This window comes from Delphinus delphis, chromosome 20, assembly GCF_949987515.2.
Source record: "Delphinus delphis chromosome 20, mDelDel1.2, whole genome shotgun sequence".
Taxonomy (NCBI): Eukaryota; Metazoa; Chordata; class Mammalia; order Artiodactyla; family Delphinidae; genus Delphinus; species Delphinus delphis.
Window position 1 is genome coordinate 16,253,373 of NC_082702.1, and position 15,659 is coordinate 16,269,031.

Below are 15,659 nucleotides of genomic sequence, written 5' to 3' on the forward strand. Positions count from 1 at the left end.
TACTGATTTACACTCCAATTTACAGCAACGTATGAAGGTTCCACTTGCTCCACATCCTCTGCAGCATTTGGTATTGGTAGTCTTTCTAATTCTAGCCATTCTGTGTGTGGTGGTGTCTCATTCTCGTTTTCATTTACTTTTTGCTCATAACTAGTGATGTTGAGCATCTTTTCATGTGTTTATTGGCCATTTAGATATTGTTTGTGTGTGTGTGTGCGCATAACTGCCTCTTAATGCCCACGAAGCTAGCGACTGGACACTGGAACCGTGCGGTCCCAAACTCATCACCTCGGCAACCCTACTTGTCAGCAGAAAGCAGCCAGTAGAGCAGAGGATGATCTCTCTGGCTTTCCAATTTCATACGAGGGCCTCTAATTAGCAGAGTTGAATCTGCATCCAGAACTCCATATCAAGGGCATCTTTGAAAAACAGTATCAGCTTTTTCATCTCTACCCCATGGGAAGATGGAATGAGGGGGGAGTGGACGCCCAGCACCAGTTCCCCAGTTATGATGAAGTGGGTCAGCACTGCCCTAGTTCTGCCTTGGAGGCTGTCAGGCATGCTCGTGTGTTGGTGATTCCTCAAGTTCAGGCTTTGCTCCAGTGGTGGCATGCGAAATGGTTTTAGGCCCCAAACAATATTAACTCACATTGAATTGCATCACGAGAGTAAATTGCTTTTTGAATATCATTTAATCCATCAAATGATATGAGGGAGGAAGACTCTGTTTAGTAAAGAGATGGCTGGCTTTTGTGCTCAGCTCCTGGAAGGTAATCTCGAAGCCCCTGGAATGTCCTGCCTGAAAAGAGTGTCTTTCTTTACCTGGAGGACTTGGGCCAGCCTAGATAGTTTTTAACAATGGGATTTATGGTAGGGCCTTTGGGTCACAGGTATCAGCCCCAGAGGGGCTGGAAAGTAAGGTGACCACGTGGGTGGTCAGTCATGTCTTTGTGACTGAGCTCCAATAAAAACTTTGGACACCAAAGCTTGTGGGAGCTGCCCTGGTTGGCAGTACTCCATGTGCACTGTCACACATTGTTGCCAGAAGATAGCACTGTCCACAGCTCCACTAGGAGAGGACAACTGGGGGTTTCATGTCTGGAACACTCCTAGACTCTGCCCTATGTGTCTCTTTTCTTGGTTAATCCTAATCTGGTTCCCTTCACTGTAGGGAACTGTAAAACACTGTATTTCACTGTAATAGACCATAACTGTGAGAATAATGACTTTCAGTGAGTTCTGTGAGTCCTTTTAGTGAATTATCAAACCCAAGGGTGGTCTTGGGCACACTCAGTCTTATAGTTGGCATCAGAAGTGAGGGTGCTTTTGGGCCTCCCAAACTCTGTGGTGTCTTTGGGCGGTAAGGAAACAATCACAGCCCTGACACCTGATGCTCTCCTCCAACAGAGCAGACTCTGGCCTCCAGCTCAGAGCCCTCAGCCAGCAACTCAGTATCCAGCTCGAATGCAGTCTGTCTTTCTCCTTGCTTGTCTTCATTGGATTTATCTCTATGGCTATCTTCTATCTACATCAAGCAGTACTAGGTCTCCACATACGATTGTGCCTTTTAAAATAAATGTATTTAAGTTAAAAAGGGAGCTGATTTTTTAAAAAGTGAATAATAATAGTACAGGCAGGATGAAAATACAGCAAAACTTGTGAAGAGCATGCGTGATGATTGAAGTTTGGGAAATACTAGAGACATCTTCCACATACTCCTGTGGCCATCCAGCCAGGGGGCAAACGTGGCTGCCAGCACTTCCTGTTCTGAGAAAGAACCTTAGTTCCTTCGCTGTGACAACCATATGTGACAAGCATATATGTGACAAGCATATCTCCCTCTCCCCAGTGCTTTTCAATATGTTTAAAAAGTGACCTGCAGTATGAAATCTGTTTTACACCATCATCATTAGTTGAGCCACATGAAATTGTTTTTATAGGTCAAAAAAATTTGAATAGTGACAATTTCACATTTAATTTATATTTCAATTTAATAGAGATAACACATTACACATGAATATATACATATATGTGTAATATATGATAGATAGGTAGATAGATAGATAGATGAATGATATTCCCTCCTGATTGGTTAAGTATCTGTTCTGATTCGTAGGTGGGGAGTGCCAATCAAAAAATATTTTTCGTATCCCTCCATATGTATATTATATATATATCATGTATGATGTATATCACATAGATAGTATACATATATTATACATAATACATGTCACATATACAATATATTGCATAAAATATATGTATTTGTTTCATTGAATTTATCTTCTTGGCTATCTTCTATTTATATGAAGCAGTATTGGTTTTCCATATATCATTGTGCCTTTTTTGGGGGGGTTTATTTTGGCCACGCCATGCAGCATGCAGGATCTTAGTTCCCTAGGCCAGGGATCTAACCTGTGCCCCCTGCAGTGGAAGTGTGGAGTTTTAACCACTGGGCCACCAGGGAAGGCCCCCTCACTGTGCCTTTTTAAATATATTTATTTAAGTTAAAAAGGGTGTTCTTCTCTTAAAAAATGAATAATAATACAGGTGGGATAAAAATGGGGCAAAAATTGAGAAAAGAATCTATCTACAATGTCATATTATTTGTGATATACTCTGATATTTTATTTTCTGTTTTATTACTTCTTTTTCTTGTTTTTTTTTAATGCTACTCACAGCCCACTAGATTGATTTTGTAACCCCGGGAACAGGCTATGACCTGAAGTTTGTGAAACATCGTTATGCAACCGCCTTGAACAGGACCTTGTCTCTTGGCTTTGGCATGATGACCCTTGACCCTGAGCAGAGGTCCCCAGCCCAGGCCCTGCACTTCAGAGGGCCTGCTCCCACCTCATCTGGTTGAGTCCCTCCCCACGGGCTGCAGAACCTAAGGGCTTTCAGGAGCCTGTGCCCCTTCTCAGCCACGCTCTGGGCCCCCAGGACCCTGGAATTCCCCACCCAGGCTACTCTGAGCCCACTCCAGGGCCTGCGTGGCTTTCTTTGTGGGCACAGCCCTAAGACCAAGAGGCAACCAGGGGTGTGGATGGACCTTGGATGTGCAGGGTGGGGTGTCCACACTCACATGCTGAGGGACCCAGAGTGGGAAAAAAGAGGGTCACCGTGGGCCTGGGCCCTCCCTCTGTGCTTGCCCGGTTAGCAGTGTTGCCTCTCAGTGTCAGGGGTGAGCTGGCTTTGGACACCAGGCTCTGCACAAGGACCAGGCCAGGGGTCTCGATCTGCCATGGGTGGAATCCAACACTGACCCTCCCATTGGCCAGATTCCCCTGTGGCCCGCCCCTGCCCCCATCCTTCCCACCTCACCCAGGCTGGCTTCGTTCACTGCGGCCCCCAGCTTGGCTTTGGAGTCTGTGACTCCCTCACTTTACTCCTGGGGTCCCTGCCCCAGCCACTGCTGCTTTCTTCCACTCCCCGTTCAGGAATGATCAGAGACCATGGCGCAAAGACCACAGCGCTTTACTTCTTGTCGGAACAGAATGGATAAATGGGGAGCCAGTCAGCCTTCAGGGAGGGCAGGGCTGGGAGAGTAGCGGGCTCAGGCCACCAGTTCCGGCTCTGGCTCCATCCACGTCCTACCTCTCAGGCTGGGCTTTGTTGACTAGTCTGTAGGTCCTTCGAGGGGAGGGAGGAGGCCAGGCACGGTGAGCCGGCGGGGGCTCAGTCTCGGGGTGCCCATCGGGTCATCAGCGCCCACTTCCAACGGACTCATCTGTCATGACTCCGGCATAACCGGGGCAACTGCCTACACTTGCCACCTGTAGGTGAAGGAAATGGTTCAGTCATGAGTCGGAACAATATCGATTATTGCGGTGATCTGGGTGCCGGAGGACGAGCCTCCCCTCGGGAGGCTCCAAGGCAACTCTGAGCAAGTGACAAGAAGCTGATGGGGGAAGAGCTGGTGCAAAGGTCCGCAGGGGGGACCTCCCCCCACCCCTACGCAGAGGAGCCCTAGCTTGTGTGTCATTTATGTGTTCAGCAAACATTTATTGTGCACCTACTCTGTGCCAGGCAGTGACCTAGGCACTGGGAACACAGTTGGGAGCAAGAATGGATAAAATCCCTGCCCTAGTAGAGCTTTCTAGTGGGGGAGACCGACAATGAGAAAAAGAACTAAGTCAAGTGCACATACAGTGATGTGTCAGACAGTGGTGCATGCTGGGAAGAAAAATAAAACAAGGAAGGATGCAGGGAGACCCAGGAGCTGAGGGCATCCTCATGGCAGTGACTAGAGGGGCCTCAATGAGGAGGTGAGGGGGGAGCCACATGGACATATGGAGGAAGGGTGTTCCAGGCATAAGGAACAGTCAATGCAAAGGCCCTGAGGCAGAAGTAGACAGGTGGGGTTAAGGGAGAGCAGGAAGGCCAGGGGGCTGGGCCAAAGCAAATGAGGGGGGTCTTAGAAAACAAAGGGGACTTCAGAGAACAGCCCTCTCCCATCTCCTGGCTGCCACCCTTACCTACACTTACCTGTCCCTCTAGACTCACCTCCTACCCCTCTCCTGCTCACACTGCCCCAGCCACCCTAGCCTCTTCCCGTGGTTATTGCAACACGCTAAGCTCATTCCTGCGTCTGGGACTTTGCACTTGCTGCTCCCTCTACCTGTTTTTAAAAATCATCTTCCTTATCAGAATCCATTCTGATTTTACCTCTTTAGAGGGAGTACCTCTCCCCATCCTTCCCAATCCATCTTTATTTTCCTCCTGGTAATTCTCTTTTCCTGTACCTCTGCTCCACTCTGTTCATTAATGTGTTGAGCTGTTTATTGTCATCCCCCCACCAGCTGTGAGTTCTCCGAGGGTGGGGACCAGGGCCCCCAGCATCACAGCACAGGCTGGGCACAGAGTAGGTGCTCACAAATGTCACTGGAACAGTTTATGGCCCCAGAGCTAACATATAGGCTCTGCCCTCACACAGACCTGGGTCCAGTCATTCCCTGATTTTTCTGTGCTGTGTGACCTTGGACAAACTTCTCAACTCTCTGAGCCTCACTTTTCCCACAGGGGAGAGAACAGGGTCTGGCACTAAGTCAGGATCTATAAGCACAAGTTGAACAACTGAGGCAACAGTGCTTGACTCCCTGGTTCAACAGGATCAGACACACATCAGCGATCTCTTTTTAATTCTATCAGTGTTCCGTCTCCCACCTTAAAGCAAAAAGCTGAGGCTGTGCCCATTTTCCCGATAAGGAAGTTGGACAAGAGAGGTCACTCATAAAACTTGGCGTGGGTTGTACAGCTTAACTGAGAGCTTGCAAACTGGTTGCCCTCGTGTTTTACTTAATCTGTAACTTTTTTTTTTTTTTTTTGCGGTACGCGGGCCTCTCACTGTTGTGGCCTCTCCCGTTGCGGAACACAGGCTCTGGACGCGCAGGCCCAGCAGCCATGGCTCACGGGCCCAGCCGCTCCGTGGCATGTGGGATCTTCCCAGACCGGGACACGAACCCGTGTCCCCTGCATCGGCAGGCGGACTCTCAACCCCTGCGCCACCAGGGAAGCCCCTTAATCTGTAACATTTTTTAAACTTCTTAAAAAATTAGTTTCTCCACTTGTTAATCTCCCTTTGCCCCCCTTCCCTGCTCGACACTGGGCCCTGGGAGGCTGACTTGAGAGGCCGCAGCCCACAGGCCCTGGAGGGAGAGAGGAGGGCAGGAGGAGAGAGAGGCTGAGGTATCCGATCCCCTCGACCCCTGCCCCGCTCCCTCCCGGTGGGCTTACCAGGAGGCACGGCTGGAAACCTCTCTCTGAAGCCACAGTTCCTGCCTGGGGCCCCCTCCTCCACTTCCATCTCTCATCAGGCCCTGGCGCAGCCATTACCACTCCTCACTCATGCAGCCCGGGGCCATCAAAGCTTCCCGCTATTGCTAATCCTGGGGAGCTGCATTCCCCTGCCACCGCTGTGTGAACAAGCGCAGGCTAGCCTGCTGGAGAAGACCACCAGGTGAAGAACTGAGGTGCCCATAGAAGCAGAGCTCCCTGCTGACCCGCGGCTGACCTCAGACACGTGAATAAATCCAGCTGCAACCAGAAGAACCATCCAGCTGAGCCCAGCCTAAGTTTCCAAATTGCGGAATTGAGAACTCAGTAAGTGGTTATCATTTTAAGCCACTGAACTCTGGCGAGGCTTATATGGATATGCCTCCTTTAAAACAACCTTGCTCAGGGGCCTTCAAGAACCTACCCTCCGTCAGAGTCCAAGCCAAGGCCTCCTCCCTCCCAGTCCTGATGCCCCTCCCCCCCAACCCCCGTTCTCACTGGTGAGGATGACGATGCCGGTGATGAACAGCACGGCTGCCACCAGCAGGCCCCGTTTCCGGAGGGTGCCCTCATCTGCAGAGAGAGAAATGGAAGCGTGTGGCGAGAGGGGCCTGCACCCTCCTCTCCCCACAGCCTCCCATGGGTAACTTACCATAGGAGAAGGGGTCGTCCTCGCTTGAATCTGGAGGGGACAGAAGGGAGCAAAGGTTTGTGGAGTGAATCGGTGAGTGAGAGTCAGAGTCAGAGCAGAGACACCTGGGTTTCAGCCTTGGTGCACTTAGAGCAAAACTGAAGTCCTTACTCAGCACACAGTCTGGTTCCCTTCACCTCTAACCTTTTCTCCTCACTTGCCCCCCTCACTTACTGGACTCCACCCCCACCCCACCCCCACCCCCGCTGGTGACCATGCCGACCCTTTCTCACCCCAGGGCCTTTGCACTGGCTGCTCCTGCTGCCTGAAGCTCCCTTCCCCAGGTGGCCACATGGCTCCCCCTCAGCTCCTTCTCAGTGAGGTCTCCCTGGCCCTTTACAGAAAATACTCTCCAGTCGTTCTCTCACCCTAACCCTGCTTCATTTTTCTTTTTTATTCCTTTTTTTCTTCGTTTTTCTTGATAGCAGCTTAAAACCACCTCATATATAGTTATTATGATTCTTATTTATTGTCTCTCTCTCCCCATGAAAACCTTTCCTTCATTAGGGAAGAGATTTTTGTCTGTCTCATTCGCTGCTGTACCCCTGGCACCTAGAGCAGTGCCCGGCACACAATAAATGCTCAATGAATATTGCTTGAATGAACGAATGAACTCTCTATATGACCCGTGGGTGTATCATTTCCATCTGTTCACTGGGGTTGGCTGGACAGGAAGTGGAAGATAAGGCCGGGAGGGGAAGAATCAAGGTGCCCCTGCAAACTGAGCTCCCTGCTGGCCCCAACCTGATCTCCAGTGCACAGGTAAGTCCAGCCAGCCAAGCCCAGACTAAACTTCTCAGCTGCAAACCTGACAGCTACATACATGGTTGTCTTTTTTTTTTTTTTTTTTTTTTTTTTTTGGCTGCGTCCGGTCTTAGTTGCGGCATGTGCGATCTTCACTGTGGCATGCAGGCTCTTTTAGCTGCGACACGTGGGCTCTTTTAGTTGTGGCATGCGGGAACTAGTTCCCTGACCAGGGATTAAACTTGGCCCCCTGCGTTGGGAGCACCAAGTCTTAACCCCTGGCCCACCAGGCAAGTCCCTAAAGGATTGTCATTATTAGCCATTGGGTTTGGGGGTCGTCGGCATGCAGCACTCACTTATGCATTCATTCATCTATTCAGACATTTCTTGTGTGTCTACCCTGTGCCCACCCACAAGAACACCAGCCCTGAAGTCAGGTATTCGCCCGACCCCTGTTTACTGAGCACTATTCTGTGCTGGGCAGTACTGAGGCGCTAAAAACACACAGTGAGTAGGAGATAGCCTGTGTCCAGTCTGGGAAGGGAGCTACTGACCAGTCTGCTGGAGGGCGGGGTCCGTCCTGACGTTTTTGCTTGGGAGTTGAGTCTTGGGGGGCGTGGGGCCTTGAGTGGAATCAGCAGAGAGAGTGGCCAGAAGATGGTGGAGGGCAGGAGTGAGCCGTGGAGGGAAACAAAAGACAACTGAACGTCTGCGTCTGGGAGAAGCCCCTCTCCCACGCCTACCTTCAGGGCGCAGGCCAGGTATCCCCGCCTCCCACCCACAGAGGCAGCCAGGAGTGGCAGGTATGGAAATACTGCAATAAGCCTGCACCCCCCGATTAGGACCAACAGCTCCGACTCCCGAGGAACCCCTGGCTCCTCTCCTAGGACCTCCCGGACCACCCCGTGATCAGGAATAAAGGGTCACATCTGTCAGAGCCACACAGGGGCCTCCAGAACCCTGACCCAGTTACAGAGCCTGGAGATGCTTGTTAGAAAACACGTTGAATTTTGCCTCTGCTCCCAGACCAGAAACACCAGCGGGTTCCTCTCTTTAAAAAAAAAAAAAATTCAATACCCAAGGGAAGACCTGCCGCTCTGGCACTGAGAAATGTCCTCAGTGAGGCGGCCATCCCTGCCTGATGCCCCGGTGTGAAGTCAGCATGCAGAGAAGCTGTCTCATGACCTGGCTCCCCAGGCCAGCCTCAGCACCTCGTTCCCTAAATAGGAACCGATTACGAGATGTTCAGGAAAAGTTCTTCCAAGAAAAGGGATGAGCCAGATCCAGGGTAAAGATGGAGGGACCACAGGACATGTAATAAAACACAGCCTCAGTGGTATGTGGTGCTCATGCCCCGCCCCCCGGCCACTCCGGTGTGTGGGAACCTGGGCTCAAATTCTGGCTCTGCCACTTTGCACTGTGTGGCCTAGGGCCAGCCAAGTAACCTCTCTGGGCCTCAGTTCCCTTCCCTGTAAAATGGGGTACTGACAGCTCCTCCCACATAGGGTAGCTGTCAGCAGTGAACGAGTGACCACGTGAAAGCTTAGCACAGTGGGTCCCGCGTGGAGCAAACCCTTAGCATGCTGTTGCTATTGTCTACCTGGCTCTCACTCCTCCCTTCTTCTGGCAACAGTCCCCTTTCTTTGGGGGGAAATGTTCCTGCTTCCCCAGACCATCTGGGTCTCCTGTTGTAACCCAGCCACAAGGGGGAGCATGTGACCCAGTCTCACCTTTCCCTACCTTTCAAATTCCAAGTAGGGCTTTTGAGTGGACGCTAGGTGACGGAAGTTCTGAGCTGGCCATCTCCTTGCCAGGTGGAAAACAAGCTCCAGTGCAAGAGAGACAAAGATGAAGAAGGGAGAGAGGCTCTGGGGGCGCTGGGCTCAGCAGTGCCTTTTACCACTTGGCTCCTTGACCCCCCTCGACCCAGTTGAATTTCCATCACGTACAACCAGGAACAAGGAATACCACATAGGGTAACCCAGGTCAGCAAGGAGTCAGAGTGAGTGAATCCAGAGATGTGAAGATGTTTTCTCATTTGGAAAATGTGGAAACAGCTGCTACACCCCCAAACCCCACTGTTGTACAAAATAAAATAAGCTCCCTTCCCCAAGACACCGTATTCCCATCTGTTGTAAAATTGTTTTAATAGACAGATTCTTTCAGAAGGAGATGCTTTACTGCCATCACTGGGAAGTTGTAACAATGATAAAAAAATCTACAAGCAGAATGGTGTGACCTTCTAGGTAGTGCTCTTGTGCAGTGCCCAGTCTGAGCAACCATGCATTCAACTCAGCCTGGGAGTGGCCTAACCTATAGTACTTTCCAGTGGGGGCTGCCTCTCAAATACGGATCATCACACAGGCATTAGAGACCCCCTATTACCTTTATTTTTGCTCATCCCCCTTTCCCACGCCTCTGGTAACATTAACTCCCTTGTCCTGAGGGGAGCCACCTCTTCCCTGACTCTTGGTCTATGCAGATCACACATGGGGCACAGACTCAGGGCCTGACCAGTCAGAGCTGTTCATTTCCCGGGCCCCCATTGGTCAGACATAGGCACATAACCCCAGCTGGGCCAATGAGAGTCAACTCTAGGCCTTTCAGCTAGAGATGCACTCTAGCTGCTGAGTTTGTAGCCTAAACTTAGAGCTACGGGACCACCTTTGTCACTAAGAGGGGAAAAGCCGCTTGAGAATGAAGAAAACAGAGCTGAGGGAGGAAGCAAGTCAGTCATGATGACAGTGCTTGAGTCCAGCTGTGCCTGAAATTGGTGCCTCTGTACTTTACAGAGCGTATATCGCTAATACATCTTTTTTTTTTTTTTTTCCAGTTGGGTTTTCCGAGTTTTGCAACTGAACAGCTCCTGCTCTAACATTAAGAAGATCTACACCAAGGAAATACCTGCAGGTACATTTCCCGCACCAGCCCTTCGAAGGGATCTGAATAAAGAGGGGTCCTGAGTCTACCAAGTTTGGAAAACGCTGCAAACTAGATGCTCCCCCTTGGGATGTCTGCTACAAACAAGCTTTATTACGACTCCGAGAAGTCCTGCCAGATAGAAACGTGTTTAACTTTAACTCAGAGTTTCCCGAATACCTTTGACCGCAAACCGAGAAAATTTTTTTGAAAAATGTATTAATTCCCCAAACAGGTGCTCTGAGAAACGTACTCAGGGAAATGCCGACCTAGATGGAGAATTAAACACAACTCGTATGTTGCTGTTCTAGTCCCAGGCTCTACCTTGCGTCCTGCTCTTGTCTGTCCCCGGACCTGGTGTTAGAAGCACATCCATTTCCGTCGGTTGCTGGGTGTGGATCTCCATCTGGTTCGGGGTTGCTTCTACTCAGGTCGGAAGAGAAAGGAGGGGAGGGTAAGAAAGAAGCGAATCAGGGACCTGCAGAAAGCAGCAAGGGGCCCTCTCCCCTCCTCAAGTTGGCAAAAATCAAAGACATCCATGTACAGGTGCTGCTGTGGGGATGAGAGAGGGGGACTCTCTCACGCGCCGCTGGTGGCAGGGCAAATCAGTGTGCCTTTGCCCCACCGTGTCGTGGGTAAACTTTAGAGCCAGGTTCCTGGACCCTCATCCTAGCCGTGTCACTGACTTTCGGTGACACCTTGGGTGAGTTACTCTGAGCCTCCTGTAAAGCGAAGCCAATGCTCATTTCTACCTCAGAGGGTTTGTGTGAGGATTGAACGAGTGAATGAGGGTGAAATATTTAGAACCATGACCGGCACTTAATTTGTGCTACACGTGCTCAAGGAGGAGGGGACAGGCTTGCTCACTGCGGCACTGCAAGCAACAAGAAGCACTGGAAGCAACCAATGTGCTCATCAAGATGGGCATGGCTTCATCAGCTGTGCACCGGCACCCTGCAGAATGCCACGCAGTGAAAAAGACCCACATGGATGCTTCTATAGGACTGTGGGAAGAGCTTCCAAACACATTATTGCATGGGGAAGAAAAGCAAGTTGCTGAACAACAGTCATACAGTACCCTTAAGCTCCCACAACGACACCTCCCAATTAGTATGTTTTCCCCAGTTAATACACACGTGATGCAGTATCACTGGGGAACTACTCCCAATGTAACACTAACGGTGGGGACCTCTCAGAGAGGGAGAAGAGAATGAGAATGGGGAGTGGATGAAGGGATTTCATCTTACCTGCAATATTCTTTTTATTTCCAAGGAGAGCGTGTTTATGTACCACTAAACATTAATGGACAAAACTGGTGAACACTTTTTGAATGCTGTTATATTCCAAGAAAGGGTGAAAGAAATGATTTGAAAATTCAAAAAAGGAAAAAGATAAAGAGATAAAAGGAAGAAAATGAAGGGGTTGGCATACAGGGAGTTTCTGGGGTGTCTGCAAAGCTCTATTCCTTGACCTGGCTCATGGTTACATGGGTTCAACTTAGAGTAATTTAAGTTGTACACTTATGGTTTTTATATTTTTCTATAGGCATGTTATTTTTCATGATTTCAAACAATTTTTACAAGAAGTGAATGGAGTTAGCTGGCTGCCCCACGACAAAGTAAACCTGGGGATTCAGCACTGGGGGACTGAAATGGGTAATCAAGGACCCAGAGTGTCAGAGGAAGAGGGGCAACAATGTCTGTCCCAGGCCCACCTCCCCACCCTCTGCCCTGCCCAACTCATTACCAGCCTGCAGGGTTGAAGTCTGAGGCGTGGGCTGGAGTTCTGGTTGGACGGTGTCTGGAGTCCGGAAACAGGAAGAGAAAAGAGAGAAGATGCAGAGAAGGTGCATGGCTGGAGGTACAGGGGGATTTCCATAGCAACTCAAATTTGACGTCATGGAAACGAATTAATCCACCCATTTGCTAACTGCCCAGATGGGATGCCAGTATCTCCCTGGCCTCAGGCCCTCCCCTCCCACAGATGTCTTTTCCCCTACTCAGCACACACCCGCGTCTGGTAAGAGCCCCCTGAACTTCCTTTGGGGAACCATCCTTCCCTGACTGTCAGTCCACTTGGTTCAATGGGCCTGGCACCAGCCCTGTTGGAGGTTAAACACGAGACCCGGGTCTGGCCAATGAGTTTTCTATGCCTGTGGCCACAATGATCCGCTCACAGGTGGGTGTGTGACCTGAGCCTGGTCACTGACACTCAGCTCTGGGGCATCTGCTGGATCGGGGAAGGGGAAATTCTCTTTCCTCTGGATTCTTAGCAGGTAGGATAGAAGCTCCAGGTCTCTATGGGCCATCTTTGCTCCATAAAAGGAGAATCTGCCTGAAAACGAAGCCATCACAGAGAAAACAGAACCGGGAGATGGAGACACGTTCCTGATAGCATAATCTGAGCCTAGACGGAGCCATGCCTGAAGGTTTACCCCTGGACTTTTCAGTTACACAAATCCAAACAATCCCGTTTGGTCCAAGTTTGAGGTTTTTGTTGCCATTGTTATTTGCAATGACAGGATCTTGACAGACTGTCCCTCTTTCCTCACCTGGGGCTGGAGTCAGGGCATGAACGTTCTCAGTGACTGGGTCTGCTAGAGTAATGGATGTGGCCTCCTCCAATGTCTGTCCTGGGAAGTCAAGGATGAGAAGTCAGGGAGGAGCCTCTGGTCCCCCTTCTCTCACCGAAACCCCTACCCTGCCCTCCCTCCTGAAACTCTGGGGGATAACCAGGAAGTCCTGTCTGCTGGCGGAGCAGCAGACAGATGTGTGATCAGCTTTGGTGGAAGTGTTTTAAGAAATGCTAATACCCCAGCACCCGACCTGCAGCTGCCTCTCCGTACCCATCCTTGTGGGGTGAGAGAGGCAGTTTAGCCTAGGAGCCCAGGTGCTAGACTCAGCCAGGGCCCTGATCTCAAAATCTGTTCCCAATAACTTCCTTGCTGTGTGTCCTGGAGCAAGTGAAGCCCCTCTCTGAGCCTCGGCTGCCTCATCTGCAAAGTGGGGATAATACTTGAATCTACTACTCAGGACCGTAGAGAGGGTGAAATGAGATGGAGGTCTCCCGCACTGCTTAACATGCAGTCAGTGCTGGATAGAGCCACTGTCCCCCACCCTGGCCCAGCCTCCCTGCTCTCCCTCCTGGACCATCACACAACCTCCTCCCTGGTCTCCCTGCTCCCATCCCGCCCCTACAGTCTGCTCCCCACACACAGCCAGAGGGAGCCTGTGAACCCCTGAGTCAGATCAGGGCCCTCCTCTGGCTGCATCTCACTCCTAGTAAGAGCCAAAGTCCTCACCTGGCCCATAAGTCCCCCCTCCACCCGGTCCCCTGTCACCTCTCTGACCTCTCCTCTTACCACCCTGCCCCTTCCCACCCTAACCCTAACCCAAACCCGAACCTGAACCCTGGCCTGCCTGCTGTCACTCACATTCTCCAGACAGCACTCGTTCCTTACATACCTGCTTGGCTTGTTCCCTCCTCTCCTTCAAGTGTCTGCCCAAATGTCACCTTCTGGTGAGGTCTTACCTGATCACCCTATTTAAACAATCCTCATTTCTCTCCTCTGTTTTTCTCTATAGCACTTTTCACCTTCTAGCATACTATATAATTTACTGATGTGTCAGTTACTGTGTGTCTTTCCAACTAGAATGTGAGCTCCTGTTTTATGCAATTGCTGTTTTCCCAGTGCCTAGAATAGGATCTGCTCAGTGAACGCTTGTTGAATGACTGAATGAACACAGGAAACCCATTTCATCAAAGAGAAATGGGGTAGCTTCAGTGCAGAGTTTGCTCTGGGTTCCAGGGTTGTAGCCCAGCCCCTCCACTCACTAGCCTCTGGCACAGGGCACTTTCCTTCACTGGGCCTCAGTTTCCTCATCTGTAAAATGGTCATGACAACAGCATCACAGAGTAGAGCTGGAGCTGAAACAAGCACCTGTCGTGTAGAAAGCACCTGCAAAGGCCCACCACAGGGACTGCCTTCAGAAAACACTTCTCAGGTAAGGGTGAGACATCTCCAACTCCTGGACTGGCCCCAGCTCACCCTTTTCCCTAATCATATATCACCCGGGGATCCCAGGGAGCTGCTCTGCTGTGAGTCCGGCGTTCCTGGCTGCCAAGTAGGAAACCGACACCCATCTCCCCGCCAAATCAAACTCCGTTGAGTCCTTCTTGGAGGTGAAATGGAGGATGCTCAGCAGGACAGGCCCTGGCCAGACTCGTTGGAAGCGGCCACCCAGGTCTGAGGTATCTAAACAGGGTGTAACCTTGGCCCCCTTACTGGGGCCCCCACTTCCTGGTGCCAGCTCAGGAGGGGACTGAGGACACAGGACAGAGCGTCCAAAGTCACCAGCCGTCCACCCAGCAACACATGCACCCGGAGCGGGGCTGAGGGCTCTGCAGCAGGGTGGAGTCAGGGCTGGGCCTTACCTCTGGTGGGGAGAATCAGGCCAACGAAGACCAGGAGACACAGGCGACCAAAGGGCGACATCTAGAGCAAGCCAGAGCGGGGGTCAGCCATGATGTCAGTGAGGCAGGCCCAGGGCAACCCGCGGGGACCCTGCAGCCCCCTTCCTTACCCTGAGCAGGCACCTCTGGCTTCAGAGACCCCTGCCAGGGTCTTTGGCTGCGGGAAGGAGGGCCAGGGGGAGGGTCTCAGAAGTGGGGATCGCCAGCAGTCACTCCCTCTTTCCCTCTGCAGGTCCCCAAAGAAAACAAGAAGCATCAGACTAAAGCAGGCTTCAAGTAGCAGCCACTGCACGGGGCTGAGGCAGAGAAGCACTCAAGGGCTAGGCAGGACTGACCGTGCAGGGCGAGGGGAGGGATCTGGGGCACCGGAGGAGATCTGAGGACCTCGGTCCCTCCCTCCGGGGCAGTCCTCAGAGCAGAGGAGTCAGCTAGGAGGGGGAAAGAGGAAGAGTGAGTAATGTGCTCCTGATCTCAGAGGAAAAAGTGAGCTGGTGTTAGGGGCCTCCCTGCAGGGACAATAGAGCAGGATGCTGGGCAGATCTGGGAGGGTGAGAGGGATGGAGGCGCGCTGGGGAGACTGAGGCAGGAGGAGAGAAGCAATGCCGCAAGCGGAGGTACTGGGGAGCCGGAGGGACAGGGAGCATGCATGGGGGGGGGGGGCGCGGAGAGGCGCCAAGAAGATCGCTCTCTACCCACCTGAGCCCGGCCCCTGGGCAGAGGGGAGCGGACGGAGGAAGATCGGAGGAGAGACTCACGTCAGAGCTGGTGGTCCCGAGCCGCCGGCAGCCTCGTGCGGAGAGGGCAGCTGCAGTGGCTGAGTCCAGGCGGAGGGTGTGGCCAGGGGAGCGCTGGCGGGCGGGGACCGAGACGGGCTCAGTCATTTCCTCTTGGGTTTCCTGGCTTCAGAGCCCGGGGTGGGAGCAGGAGGGGGAGACGTTGAGGGCTATGGGGGGGCTGGGGTGAGAGGCTGGGCGGAGGCCTCCAGCCCCCCGGCCTAGGGGAGGGTGGGGGTGGGGAACAGCAGGGCGGGCAGGTCTGGGCGGGGTGGGGCTCCTGT

At 51.8% G+C, this 15,659-nt stretch overlaps 1 protein-coding gene across 7 annotated transcripts; it reads right to left on the reverse strand.

Moving 5' to 3' along the window:
• Positions 1–2,061: 2,061 nt before the first annotated feature.
• On the reverse strand, positions 2,062–15,498 carry FXYD5 (FXYD domain containing ion transport regulator 5). 7 transcript variants are annotated; one of them, XM_059999490.1, is made up of 11 exons: positions 15,299–15,410; positions 14,938–15,030; positions 14,713–14,828; positions 14,564–14,624; positions 12,681–12,761; positions 11,876–11,929; positions 10,454–10,552; positions 7,765–7,833; positions 6,428–6,457; positions 6,274–6,348; positions 3,321–3,776 (listed from the first exon to the last, which is right to left on the reverse strand). In XM_059999490.1, exons 4-11 carry the CDS (start codon positions 14,622–14,624, stop codon positions 3,727–3,729), a joined length of 519 nt encoding a protein of 172 aa, XP_059855473.1. In that variant the 5' UTR covers positions 14,713–14,828; positions 14,938–15,030; positions 15,299–15,410; the 3' UTR covers positions 3,321–3,726. The 7 variants fall into 7 exon arrangements, with proteins under 7 accessions (XP_059855470.1, XP_059855476.1, XP_059855475.1 ...); XM_059999491.1 differs by having other exon boundaries at positions 15,358–15,376; XM_059999492.1 differs by lacking the exon at positions 14,938–15,030 and having other exon boundaries at positions 3,320–3,776; positions 14,713–14,759; positions 15,299–15,390.
• Positions 15,499–15,659: the final 161 nt, after the last annotated feature.

What these genes read in the sequence shown, in the direction of transcription:
- FXYD5 (XM_059999487.1), bottom strand. Translation starts at nt 15,483, where the DNA reads ATGACTGAGCCCGTCTCGGTCCCCGCCCGCCAGCGCTCCCCTGGCCAC. An exon ending in CCTGATTCTCCCCACCAGAG is followed by an intron (nt 12,762 to 14,563) that starts GTAAGGCCCAGC and finishes TTGACTTCCCAG; the next exon opens with GACAGACATTGGAGGAGGCC. An exon ending in GACTTCAACCCTGCAGGCTG is followed by an intron (nt 10,553 to 11,875) that starts GTAATGAGTTGG and finishes CGACCTGAGTAG; the next exon opens with AAGCAACCCCGAACCAGATG.